General features: G+C 36.5%; 1 protein-coding gene across 1 annotated transcript; it reads left to right on the forward strand.

Annotated features, from left to right (window-relative positions):
- Positions 1-4,932: 4,932 nt before the first annotated feature.
- Positions 4,933-13,910, forward strand: LOC134868264 (uncharacterized). Its single transcript, XM_063889264.1, has 9 exons — positions 4,933-5,088; positions 7,151-7,259; positions 7,664-7,838; positions 9,576-9,721; positions 11,037-11,213; positions 11,697-11,813; positions 11,920-12,006; positions 13,002-13,149; positions 13,403-13,910. The coding sequence occupies exons 1-9, from the start codon at positions 5,075-5,077 to the stop codon at positions 13,420-13,422; spliced, it is 993 nt and encodes a 330-aa protein (XP_063745334.1). The 5' UTR covers positions 4,933-5,074; the 3' UTR covers positions 13,423-13,910.
- Positions 13,911-13,991: the final 81 nt, after the last annotated feature.

Genomic DNA, 13,991 nt, shown 5'->3' on the forward strand with positions numbered 1-13,991 from the left:
TCCCTGCGCAATGTCAAGCTAAATTAAACAAATCCCACAAAAACACCCTTCAAAATAAAACCTTTAAGCGGGGATGAACAAAATGCAGTAACTAACACATTGGCCATACCGGGTAAAGTAAGGTAGTAGTTTAAACTCATTTAATCTAATAAAATAGTTTTAACATGTTAAGATAAGAGATTGTATATATTTTTTTAATGTGTATTTTTTGTAAGTGATAACCTTTGGCCGCAATACAAATAAAAGCTTTTATTTTATAAGACACAATCGTTGCTTTTCCGGTGAGACTCTTCATAACTTTCTGAAGCTGCCACGAAACAAAGATCGTGCACACCATTGATGCCTTCAAAGTTAACCATTTGTAAGTCTGAAGTAATTAAAAATAATGGAATTTTTGGTTTCATTAAAAAATCTGACCCTTTTTTATAAAAACCTAACAACGTGAACAATTTAAAAGGGGCTCTCTATATGTTGTAGTCTATTTTGACGAGGGCATTGAATTCTCATTCTAAATGTTTTTTAACGGGCCATAAAGCCATGGCTCAACGTGTCATATAGTACATTTTATAATGGGCAAGATAGTTTAAAATGAACTACCATACAGATCCAGAACCGAGGTCTTAAAAGAGAGACAGACTTTAGACTTTAGGTATAGGTTTACTGTAAATCAAAAAGAGTAGGCAAGGCTGTTCTATTGGTATTAATAAACACAATATTAATACAGTATCTAATATATCTATATATCCTCCCTCTTCCTCTTGCTGCTATCCATATATCCACTGTTGTTGTAAAAAGTTTTATGTGTAGCCTTTTTTCAGTGAACAATAAAGCAGTTTGGTGTTCATGGTCATTTGTCATGTGTATTTGTTAATTGCATAGCATTTTTAATGGCAGTGTTTTGAAAACGGAAAACAAGTGAATATGTCAGATTTCTGTGTCTTACTCAGAGAACCGTGTGCAGTGTCTTGCAAAAAGTGCCAAATTGAATTGCAAACTTGGTGCAGAGCTGAAAATGTGTTTAGAATTTTGGAGATTTGAGCTGAGGTTTTGCTTTTTGAGCGTGGGATTGAATAATTGTGCTTTATGTGTTATTTCAGTGTGCAGGGGCGTTTCAATACACTCTGGGGGCCCCAGGCAGAAGAGACCTGGGGGGCCCCACTCACAAACACACACACACACACACACACACACACACACACACACACACACACACACACACACACACACACACACACACACACACACACACACACACACACACACACCCCCACACACAACTCCTCTTCATGGCTTGAAGTTGATGGTATGGCTGGGAATTGTTTTTATAAATGAGTATACAAATAAAAAGTATACAAAAAACAAGTCATTGCTTAAAAACAAATATCTGTGTGGCCATATTAAATAAAATAATCTAAATTGGAGAGCAAGTCCCTGTCAATTTATAATACATTCATCCTACCTTCATCTGATGAGGCATCTTTTGGAGGACAAAACAATTTAAGCAAAGCACCTAGAGATAAAAAGAGGAAAATAGTTTTTATATTTTAATCAAGCAAAGTGCACACACACCCAATTGTTAAGATCTATATGAAATCATTCACAGCTGTTGACATCGCTCCAGTCTATGTAGATTTTGTATACTGTTACACTTTTACAAACAAATTCAAGGAGATGTATAATATCTTTCAATTGCTTTAGTAACAGTTTGGAGCGAACAAGCTAGTCTACTGACAGAGTAGCCTAACTGTTTTAAGCATTGTTGTTGTTGTTAGCAATTGATTATTCTGCTAATGGGAGAAAGGAAACGCTTTGCCTTAACTAACTTATTCTTCAGCTTACATAGCTTTTGATTACCTTTTATACACCTGTGGGTAGTTGACAAATAGGCCGTAAAAAAAGTTTTTTTTGTAAAACACCATTTATGAAGATAAAACATAAATATGTTTGTAGTGTGACAACTGATCTTTCAGAAAATACAAGTGGTCACAATCTTAGTCTATTAATTTTACATTGTTTTTTACATTTATACTGCACTGCACTGTTAATAAGTCCTTTGGTGTGACGTTTAAAAAATGGAAAAAAAAATATATGAAATAATATACAAATGGCTAATAACAGTTTGTTCTACATTGTTGCACACTTGATTTCCATAAAGAGTTTTTATTTAATGTGAAATTACTATTAAGAATATTTTTACCCACTTACAGTTGAGCTCGTTGGACTTCTTCCTAGAAATGCAGGGATAACATTCTTGTCAATTGTACAAAATGTTTCAAAATTATACTACATTTTCAGAAGTGATACTTGTCTCTCCCCTAATGCAATATTCAATGTTTTTCAAAGACATTTTTAAGTTAAAACACAGTTTTGATTCTTTTAGAAATGTCACACTATAGGACATCCAAGTCACACTAAAGGACAGAGATGAAAGTAAACGCAAGACTGAGTCAGAAAACTGATTTATAAAGGTTTTATTGTTAACTTTTTATAAAGTAAGTCATTTTTATTTTAAAAAACAGTACTGCATTGTAAAACATATGTAATATATCATCAGTCAATATCAATTTATTTTGCATTTGCATATTCAATTTCATGCAGAAACGATCGTCATTTTCAAACATTAACATTAATGTATTTAGCTTAATATTTATTAAAATAAAATGTAATTTAGATAGTAGGCTACTTTTTAAAAACACATTTTTGAACTGTTTTTTTTTGTGCTCAATATTTGGAATCATGAGAACGATTTGGGGGCACTACTGGTTGAAGAGGTAAAGGAGCAGGCTCTTCTGGAGGTTCTGCTGGTATCAAATCCATTGGCTCCACCAGTATGTTTTCTGGAGACGTTGGGGTTATGTCCAGAATAGCATTCAGTGCTTTTTCCCTGGCTCTGCATCTTTTCTTTGATTCTTTCCATGTTTTTCGCAATTGTCCTTGCTTCCTTTTTGGTATTGTATTGATGTTAAAGGCACATAGTTTGCCTTCAGTCTTCTTTTCTTGATACCTGTTTAAAAAGAAAATAGATTAAGATCAATGTAACAGATTGACTGATACTCAAGCTATGCTAAAAGTATGCAAATGATGTGTTATACTGCATTGAAAGGGAACATTTCAGGTTGATTTACTTTCTCCGTCGCTCTGCAAGGATCGCCTCCCTGCTGTGTGGATCACTGTTTATTCGCTCTCTGTACTTCCTTGTTCTTTCTTTCCCGCTCATCTCACCCTCAAATCTTACTGTTCTAAAAAAGAGTGAAATTGCATCAATAATATCTAATTTAAACTTTACTTTAATGTCATTTCATCACATTAGACACTGTCTCTAAAATCAGCAGCATAGACTTCATTTAAATCATTACTGAATTTAAAATGGCCAAATATGGTCAATATAGAAAGAAATCATTCAAATAATCTATAGTTGGTTGTTTTAAAAGCTTCTTTTAAGAGACTTTGTCCTTTTGTGTGACATCTTTGTCCTTTGGTGTGACTGTCCAAAGCGTCACACCAGTGGACATTTACTGTCACACCGAAGGACATTTAGTCTTCTGTGTCAGTTGATAGACCTGCCATTGCTAGCTTAATTCTGATTAGCATATGGATAAACACATTTGCATAATTCTCAATGATTATGTTGTTTAGAACACAGATTTTTATCAAAAAATATCATTTAAGGTAGTCACACCAAAGGACAACACAACTCAACACTTTCACTGGTGTGAAAACATATGTAAATGTTTGAACACGTATGATAGAAAAACTTACCATGTGCACTTGTCATGGGCTTCTTTGGAGTCTTCAGTCAAATAACTTTAGAGGGGGTCCATCAATAAGAGATAGTTGTCCATGAAATTGCCCGTCTCAAAATAAGGGTATGGTGTCGCACCATAGGACATTGTTTTCAGTGACAAAGTTTAATAAATCCCTACACTCTTAGAAATATATGTATAGAAAAAAGCATTGGTACTTACTAAAATAGACACTTACACAATTATGCCAGGGGTGTTTAGAAGAATTCCTGAGTTTTGTTTATTTATTTATAAAAGTTAATATCTATTGAACCTAGGTTGGGACAGTCACACCATAGGACAATTTTAACATTTAGCTCAAAGTAATAAAAAATATGAAAAACTGTCTGGATTTATGACAGTACATTTTTACAAAACAGAGACATTTTTAAACTTTTACAGCATTTAAAATGTTAAAAGTATGAATTAAATTCATTTTTATCTCATGAGACAGCGAAATTGCCTTGTCACGTCAACAACCCCTGTACCAACAAATTCTGAGATATACAGCATGCTTTTAGCCACAGTAAACTAGATAAATGGTTGGCTAGCTGTTGTTAACAATGTAATGACAACCAACTTCTCTGATGATTAATGGGACAAATTAAAACATTGGCGTAAAAAATGTATTCAGTGTAACATATTCTCATTTACCACGGTCCCGTTTTCTCCTCATCTTCCGGCCGCGCTGAAATTACGAAGCATTTGACAGTGCGCTAGTAGCATGGGGCCCCCTTTAGGAGGTTTCCCGACGTGTCATTGCAGTGTCTTCTACATGGCAAGACGTTTAAGGTTTTTTTACGGATGTTGTTGCTGCTGTATACAAATGTTAACAGCTGTCTTTAGGGGGGGGGGCCCTTCCCAAGTAGCAAAGGGACCCTTTTAGAGGGGTTCTGGAGATGTCATTGCAGTGAGTTTTACATAGCCATTTCAATGTTGTCGTTGCTGTGGACCAATATAATCAACCTTTTTGGGGGGCCCCCTTCCAGTTCGGGACCCTAGGCAATTGCCTAGTTTGCCTACCCCATTGCAACGTCCCTGTTGGTGTGTAAGCAATTGAAAGAAAACTGTAAATTCCTGAACAGGAACTCTTCTTATGCCACTGCATTATCAGACCAGCTCTCTAGGGGGCAGCAGCGCTCCTGAGCAGCCGATGAAGAGAGGCGAGGATTGTAGAGAAGAAGTCCTGTTCCTGTTTACATGTCAGACGTGAAGCTGAAGTTTAGTCAGCAGGAGGCTAGACTAACCGTCAGAATGTGAGCTGCGGATCGTGCAGGTTGTTCCGAAAGGGAATGGACGAGATAAGGTCGGATACGAAGTTTCTTGATTATGTATTAACGTAACAGTTTGTGTCCTTTGTTAAGGAAAAATCAGTTCAACAGCACTCACAATTCTAGACACCCGGTTAACCTTTTCTAAAACAACTGGTTATTTGAGTAAAAAAATACAGGAAGCAAATTAATTATGAACAGGAATATCAAACTGATTCATTTGTTGACTGTCTTATTTTATGAAAAAAGTACTGAGCCATCCAGAGCTGGAAAACTGATGTAGAAATGTAGCATAAGTACATTATTTAAATATTAAAATGAATGAACACCCAAAAAACACAACATTAAATAAATAGACCAAGAAACCCAGATACACTTATAAGTGAGTTTTGAATACACAAGTATGAAAAAGAATGATAAGTATTACAATTACAGAGAAGAACATATTTTACCTAGAAAATAAATTGATATCAGCACACATAAATGATAAAACAGGAATGTTTTTTTAAAAAAGTATTTAAAAGAGTATTAGTCTGCACATGTCACCAGAGTTGGGAGAATAACTCAGATATTGTAGTTGAGTAAAACCAGAGTGTAGGAATACAAGTAAAAGTCCTGCAATCAAAATGTTACTAAAATGAAAGTACAAAAGTATTAACATCTAACTATACTTAAAGTACCAAAAGTACTGATTCTGCAGATTGGGCCATTCCAAAAATAATATATATGATATGTTGATGCATTGAAGTGTTTATCAAAGCTGGTAAAGGTGCAGCTAGTTTAAGTTACTTTGTATACTGCAGGGTAGCTTGTGAATTTAGTCCAGGTGTAACTAAAGTCTTATTTAAGTTTAGATTATATTTCAGTAAACAAGTAACTAAAGGTATTAAAAACATGTAATGGAGTAACAGTACACCATTTACCTCTGAATTGTAGTAGAGCACAAGTCTCTCAAAATTAGACTTAAGTACAATACTTTAGTAAATGTACTTAGTTACTTCCCAACACTGCATCTGAGTTACTTTTACACTTTAAAAACGAATGTATTTACGGAAGCTTTGAAACTGTTTGAATCTTTTACTTCATATATTCAATTTATTCCTTAACTAAACTCAAATTACAAAACAGTACTGTGATTAAATCCAAAAATCTGATCACTTAAGAGCTGCTTCATTATGCACTTTACTTAACTTAAAGTAGTTAAAAACAGTTTGGAAAAATCTTAGTATATTGACCTTAAATGTCCACTTATTGTCATGTTTTCCTGAATTTCCCAACTCTTCCGTCTGTGTAGTCATTATGGGCTGGTCGTGTCTTACAACATACTGACTATGACTAAATCATTCTTGGGAAAGCTGATTCTTATCCACATTGTCTCTGTGCTGGTTTCACAACAGGATCAGTTTGTGATCTTGTTGCTTTGCTTAATGTTTGTGTCATGCTCTGTTCTATTGACTTGTAGCACTTTGTATCCATTTATGTTCTTAAATTGTGACGAGGTCCATTTCATTCAGCTTTAAGATTTTTCAAACATTTGGCCTTTGTCACTGAACACACATTTTGGCAAATCATAAAGCGTGAATAATGATCACTGTCAGACAATCATAATCTCACATTGTTACTCAAAGTGACTGCTGTGGAAAATACCTACCGTACCACCCAATGTATTCTTCTTGCACAGTCCATTTTTAGGCGTTACATGCATATGTTTAATTTCCCCTTGCTTATTTTCTGCTGTTGTTTCTTTCGTACTATGCTGTTATTGCAGATCATTTAATCTGCTCCTTTTAATTCATGTTAATTTTTCTTAAATTATTTCTATTAACAGTTGGTCTGTTGATTAATGGCCATTGTCAAAGATAAAACATTATCAAAATATTAAATAAAGATAAAAGTAACTACTCAAGGTTAGTGTGTTTGCTGCACCCTACACACCATTAACTCCCTTATATTCCCAATACACTTTGGTACGATACATTTGAATATTAGGGATACAGAAGAGACTTTAGTGTCTTTAATGAACAGTTCAAAGAACTCTCTCTCTCTCTCAGTCGCATACTAACAAAGGATTATCTTATTTTCTTTTTCAAACTGCAGTCCTTTGTTGGGCAACCAGAATTCTGGGCATCCACAGGAAGATCCAGACCTTCTGTCTCCAAACTTGAGGCCCAGACACCGGGAGCTGATCCCCACACCATGTGGACCGGTGAGTTGTTCTACATAAGTTGTTCTGAAAGTAGAGGCCGAGTTCAACTTATTTGAACTGGATAATGACTGAGAGGAGAAGTGAAACCAATTATGTGTGTGCTGATGGGCTCAAGTGTCATGTATACAATATAATCATTAAAGTAGAAGAAAGAAAGAAGAAGACATAGTTTATTAATCCTGAAATGGGGAAATCACTTTTAACACTCACATTACACACATAGCTTGGTATACAGGAGCACATGCATTAACAGAACCACTTTCAAACCATTGAAAACTAATCCTGCAGAAAGTGTGTTTACATTCCTGTTAACTTCAACTTTCAGACACTCGTTCCAGAGAACATTTTGATCATATCACAGGTTGTTTTCTCAATCTTTGTCCTCTCCATCTCGCCCCTCTCAGATAAAGCCCTGGTCGGAGCTGTCATGTCTGCTCAGGCTCTACTTCTGCTTCACCATAGCGTCTCTGCTGGCGCTGCTCAGCCTCACCCTGTACAGCGTCTACCAGCAGCACATGGATGTGGATCCGACCAATGAGGACAACTTCACTGTGTCTCTCATCCAGATGGTTGGAATATGTGAGTATGGAGGAAAGCAACGTAGTTTCAGTGTCACCGGCAAGTAGAGCAAGCTGTTATTAAAAAGCAGAAGTCTTTCTAAAATGATCACGTGATAAATACTGTTGAGGAAATGAATGCAATAGCATTTCCTCCACATGGCTTCACTGCCTCACTTTTTACAATCAGTTTTGCTTATATATCACTCCCATCATAACACATTTGAACCTAGTCAAATATACTCAAAATTGTCCTTACAAACTTATCCGTCACAACTAACGGGTATTTTCCTTATTGATTAATATACCATTTATTTTCCTTCATTAACCATTTGTTCTCTTCATTTAATGTATTACTTTTGAACCATTTCTTCAAAGCTGCGTTAAACGGTATACTCACTTTCAGATTTGTAGGCAGGCAGGTTTTTGCCCATTAGGCCTGTAAATTGAAATGTATGATCTCTTAATATTTTAATATAACCAGTTAAGCTTTTAAAAAATATGCTGGACTGAGATGTGTGTTGGAATTATTACTTTAAGTTGTTATGAAATGACCAATTTAATTTGAGCCTTTTGTAGTTTTCTTTGAAGTATTGTGACAATCCAGTATACCAGGAGATGGCAATGTAATCATAATGACTTTAAACTTAAACTCCAACTTGTATATTAAGAAGTGGGCCGACCAGAAATGTTATTTTCTGTGGTTAGAAACTCAATTATAGAGGCTTTTCAGGACATTAATTTCCCAAATATAAAACCTGTGTAAAATGCAGCCAAGAGCCAAGTATTACTTTACAAACTGGTGACCCTGCTAATTCGATTTTAGACCCAGAAATTATGTTATTTTCCCAAAGTCATATCAAGTCCTCCACTGTTGAATCGGATCATTGATTGTAATCACCAACTCTCCCTCCGTCACATGAACATGCTCAGAGCAGGATTGGAAAACCCAGAGAGTTAACGAATCAGGGGATTCAGCTCGGGACTGTATATGGGGGACGATAGGTCGGGACGTGTCACGTGGGCAGGACGTTGCCAGGATTTCAATGTAAATCCAGCCCACATTTTCCTTACAACGTCATAAGGACAGCAAATCTGGATCAGCTCGTTTGTACCCCCGTTTTTAGAGATAAGGAGGAAAAGAGAGAGGGTTGTATTTTCTGACACTTTGTGAGTCTCCTTACACACCGGGGACACATATTTATGTATAAAAGACAGCAAAAAGTGCATTTTGCATAATATTCAATACTAATTGGCTTGTACAGAAATGACAGCACATTTATTTTAATGATATATCCTGACTGTAAAAGGAAAAACAAAAAACAGTAAAGTAGTGAGCATGGAAACATTCATAAAAAACACCAGTAATTGTATGTCTTATCATACAGTTAACCGGAATGAACCTAATTCATTTGTGCGTTGTCATGAAAGGGCAAAAAAGCAAGTGTAAACCTTCCAAACCCTGTTGTTATTATTGACATTTTATAAAATAAATGATAATAAAAAGGTCAGGTCCACTTAACTACTTACATAATAAGTATGTAAAAAAATGCTACATTCAATACAAGTAAAACTGACTTAAAAATAGTCCAAGAAGATATTGAACTAAATTTGAACACTTGTAATGGCTTTGAAGTCAGAAAGGAAAGAATGTGCATGTAAAAGTAAAAATATGGAAGTGTAGCTATATGCAAATGATTGTAAAAAAGTGTGTTGTACTGTATGTGAGCAATGTATGGTGTGTCCCCCCTCCCCGCAGTGTTCTGCATCTACTACATCAGCCGGGGGGTGTTGCAGGAGAACAGGCAGGAGCTGGTGGTGTTCGTGCTCAGCATGCTGTTGGTGATGGTTCGATCCATAGTCAACTTCTCAGTGCTGGAGCCAAAGAGCAAGCAGGAGCTGCTGGTAGGTCGCCCTCTACTGGACTCTGCAGTACACTGCATGAGCAGCATTTATATTCAATAATGATAATAAATAAATAAAAAACAGCTTGGAGTGCCGACAAGTATAGTTTAAGAATCATCGTCAAATACTAACATGTTTTAATGACCTGTTTTGTTATTAATTTCAATGAATTATTTATGTTACTTTATACAATCAACAAGAATGCAAGAGATAGAGACTGTTTAAGAATACAAAATCAGCCTCATAGAAAAAGTACCTTTAAGCAGTCAGCCTTTACCCATGAGGCAGCACATACCTGGAATGATGCCCACAGAAATAAGGAGCATGGCTTTGACACTTTATCTGTGATTCTGTGTGTGCTTCTGTGTCTGTTGTGTGTGTATGGGTTAGTATTTATGTGCTTTTTATATTTATGTAATTAAAAATAAGTTTGACTTTTCTCTGTTATTATTTGCTCTTGTATGTTTTTCTTTTAATTGCATAAAGTTGCCAGGAAACACAGAGGAAAATGACCTCTATGGCTAAATCTGGCACATTTACATGATGGACCTGTTCGTTAAAGTGAATTATCTAACCTTCTTAAATAAAAAAAACACAAAGTGAAAATGTGAATTTCAAGCTAACCCCAACATTTAAAACCTACATTATGACACAGCATACAGAAGTATAAAATCAATCTGCAGTGGTCATTTTTGTTGAGCTCTGAATAGTGCCTGGGTTCTTCCTCTACCAAGAAGCTGGAGCAGGCGTGTGTTGCCTGAGAGTCAAAACCAAGGGCAAAATTGACAGAAAATCGCCTGATACTGCGATTAAAGTGTAATAACTGGGAAGCACACGATAATAAATGGAACAACACAACACTCTCAACATTGTCATTGACTCTGAGCGTCCCTCTGGACAGAACAAGGACATTGTAAAAGACATGGTTAGATTTCTGATAGCTGCTGGTTGAGTTATTGAGTGGGTAAATTACAGCAAATACTCATAACTATGATCCTGTTGAAAAGTGTTGTTCCACCACTTGATGCCGCTATTTTCACATGTATCAGCCTAGCCTAGTTCATCTTTATATCTTTGGCTGGTCATCGTGGCTGAATCCTCTACATTTATCATTTTTATTTATCTTGTAGGTAATGATTTTTGATCAAATGTTGCTGTTATTTGCAACACTTGTACGTTTCTCATGTTAAGAATAGGGTGATTGACTTGTAGACTCTAAATGACGCATAGTTACTGCCCCTCTTGGGATTTTATACTAAGGATGCCATAAATACAAAATAAAGCCCGTTTGAACTGAGATCTGTTTGTGTGGCAGGTTCGTTTTGTGTGCATCATATGTCTGGGCGTGATCCACGTCTGCTGCACCACGCTGCTCATCCAGAGGCCCAACGCTATGGCATTCCGTGTGGGCGGGGCCTTGGAGAGCCTCCAGGAGCAATACTTCTTGCTGAACCTGTGTTTCTCAATGGTGACCTTTGACCTTCAGGCTCAGGTATTGGTGCATTCCTCTTTCCAAAATCTGACAGACAGCCTCTGCAGTCAGGATGATTAATTCACTGCACACGGTATTTATACATACATCTTTTTGATTCATATATACAATGAAATGGCAGTCAGATTAACATTGGAACATAACAGTATGAAGAAAATGAAAATATAAAATGAACCATGACAATATTTTAAAGTTCACCTTTATCACGCAGAAGTGAGTACAGAATGAAACACCAACTTTGCAACAGCAGCTATCAGCGGATGAAACAGTAAAAATGTACAAAACTATGGTTGTTATAACAACAGCAAAATTAACTGATTTGGATGTTTGTGTTGTAGCTGCACGAGGAACTGGTCCGTGTGTTTCTTTTGCAACCCGTTTCTCCTCATGTGTATGATGAACGCATCTTTGTGTGAACTTAAATCACATATATATCTTCAAATAAGCCGCTGATTTCTTGAATAACGTGTTGGTGTGTTTCAGTTGTGTCTATGTATCCTCATCACGACGTCGGAGGTGGCCATGTCTGCTCAGAACACCATCATCCTGGCAGTGGGAGTGGTGTGGGCTTGCCTGACGGCCGCTGTCGGGGCAGTTGCAGTGAGTGCTTTTTAGCCAATGTTTGCCCTCGTAACACTGCTCTTCACAAAAAAGGCAAAAAATGACAGTCAGTCGTTAATTGTAACTAAAACATGTTGTTTTTCAGGTTTTGAAGGAAGCCAAGGTCCTTGTGTGGGTCTTCATGGTGCAGAACCTTCCTCAACTGGCCTTCTTTGTTTATATTGTATACACGGTGAGCTGCGTTCAAATGTCTCAGTGAATGGACTGACCTTTACAAATACCGTTGCATGAATGACTGTCTGTTGTCATTTACAAAGGAGTAGCTTCCCTAAAAACAATATATGTTCAGGCTATTCCTGAAGACATTTTTTTTAATACTATGCTACGACTTATTTACATTTTTTATGGGCATACTGTAATATGTTTTGAGGGACATTCTACATTATGACTTTTGTACGCAGATAAAAAGTCGTTTTCCCAAAGGGTCCTCCTTTTTTTTCCAAAACTAACTTTTTAGTTTAGGCAGCTGCAAATACTAACATTACCAAAGTGAATGTATGTCTATAATGCAAACAATCTAACCGTAGCTACCTCACTGACTATATACTAAACTATAACACAAAAAACAAAATAGTGTAGTATTTTGAAAAGATGACAAAAACAACATTATTACATTTCATTTGGCTGACGCTTTTATCCAAAGCGAATAAGTGCAAAAAACATAGAGAATCAAACTCCATCAACAAGGATAGTACAGATATATTCACTTCAAGCAAGTCCTACCCTTGTAAGAGTTGGCGAATTTGTTACAAGACCTAAACCTACTCTTTAAAGTCCTTCAATTATTTTTTGGGGCAAGAGTGTAATTGTCAAGATGCAACCGAAACAGATGCGTTTTCAGTTTACCACGGAAGATATGCAGAGTTTCTGCGGTCCTGATGTCAGTGGGGAGCTCATTCCACCATGAAGAAGGATTTGGTGGTTCACTGTGTCAACAGCAGGAGAGACCTATAATATGTCCAAAATATGAACAAATGGCATAATATGTCGGAAATATGAGAAGAACATGCAAAGAACTATGTCCAAAATATGTCAAAAACAATCCTACTAGAGAATGTCATTCAGTAAAAAAAAAATCCGATCAGCCCTTTATGACATTTGTTATGTCATACTTTACCTTTTAACATTGGATTACTCGATTAAACATTTCTTTTGCTGTTTTTACAGGTGGTAACCATATGGTTCCAGGACAGAACATTTACTCTGGAGGCAGCTGCCATCACAGGAGCTTTGATTTCCCTGGTGATTAAAGTGGTTTTGCTCTGGGGCCTCATCAGACTGGTGCACAGCTTTGGTCAAGGCCTGAGAGAGAGGAGTGAGTATACTTAGTGATATCATTGGTCTTTTTCACTTATTCAAACGTTAGTCTGATCAGAAGACAACAAAAAAAGAGGCTATATGAAATAGAGAAACTATATAATGTTTGCTGATTTCTAAATATCCTGAACCACTTCCCTCTTTACTTCTTGAACACATCGTTAATTCTGAGAAACCATCCCGCCTCTACTGACCTTGAGTGAGTGTTGGTTGGAAAGTTTCAGAACACTCAACCTTACTTTTTTTTGCAGTGATGGCCCCCGGCAAGTGATAAAACATCCAGTGCTCGTGGACCAAGGACACAGCTGCATGCTGAGGGCCCGGCATTAGGAAGCCCTCTGAGCAGGAGCTTTCCTTTCCCTAACGTGTGCGGAGTACTGCATATTTTATTTTAGCTAACTCTCCTTTTTCCATCTACAGGATGTAAAGCATCACAACTGAATACGGAAAATGCCTTTGTAGCTATTGTTCTGACTGTGATGCACATTGTGATCTTAATCCTTAGTGGTTGTACTGTGTGTAAAAGCCAAATACTTTCAAATGCAGACATATTTTCCAACTTGAAAATGATATAATCTCGAAAGGTCTAACGTTTTAATTCCAGTAAATTACATGTGAATGTTGACTGACTTTAGTTTGCTTTTTGAAATCTAATCGTTCATCCTAAATCTTGTGACTACTACTTGTTTATGCAACACTGGACTCTTTTTTTTTAATGACTCCCTTTTTTGCACTCTTCTAAATAAATGATTAAAACAAGGTTGTTGTTTTTGATTTGCTTTCACGAAAGGAGTGAAAAAAGGTTTTATGTTGATTGATTTGTTTCCTACCTCCAGGTAA

Source organism: Eleginops maclovinus, chromosome 1 (genome assembly GCF_036324505.1).
Source record: "Eleginops maclovinus isolate JMC-PN-2008 ecotype Puerto Natales chromosome 1, JC_Emac_rtc_rv5, whole genome shotgun sequence".
Classification (NCBI taxonomy): Eukaryota; Metazoa; Chordata; class Actinopteri; order Perciformes; family Eleginopidae; genus Eleginops; species Eleginops maclovinus.

Bases quoted from the DNA above. Each gene is read 5' to 3' on its own strand.
- LOC134868264 (XM_063889264.1), top strand. The intron at 7,260-7,663 runs GTGAGTTGTTCT...CGCCCCTCTCAG, and splicing joins TCCCCACACCATGTGGACCG to ATAAAGCCCTGGTCGGAGCT. The intron at 7,839-9,575 runs GTGAGTATGGAG...CCCTCCCCGCAG, and splicing joins CATCCAGATGGTTGGAATAT to TGTTCTGCATCTACTACATC.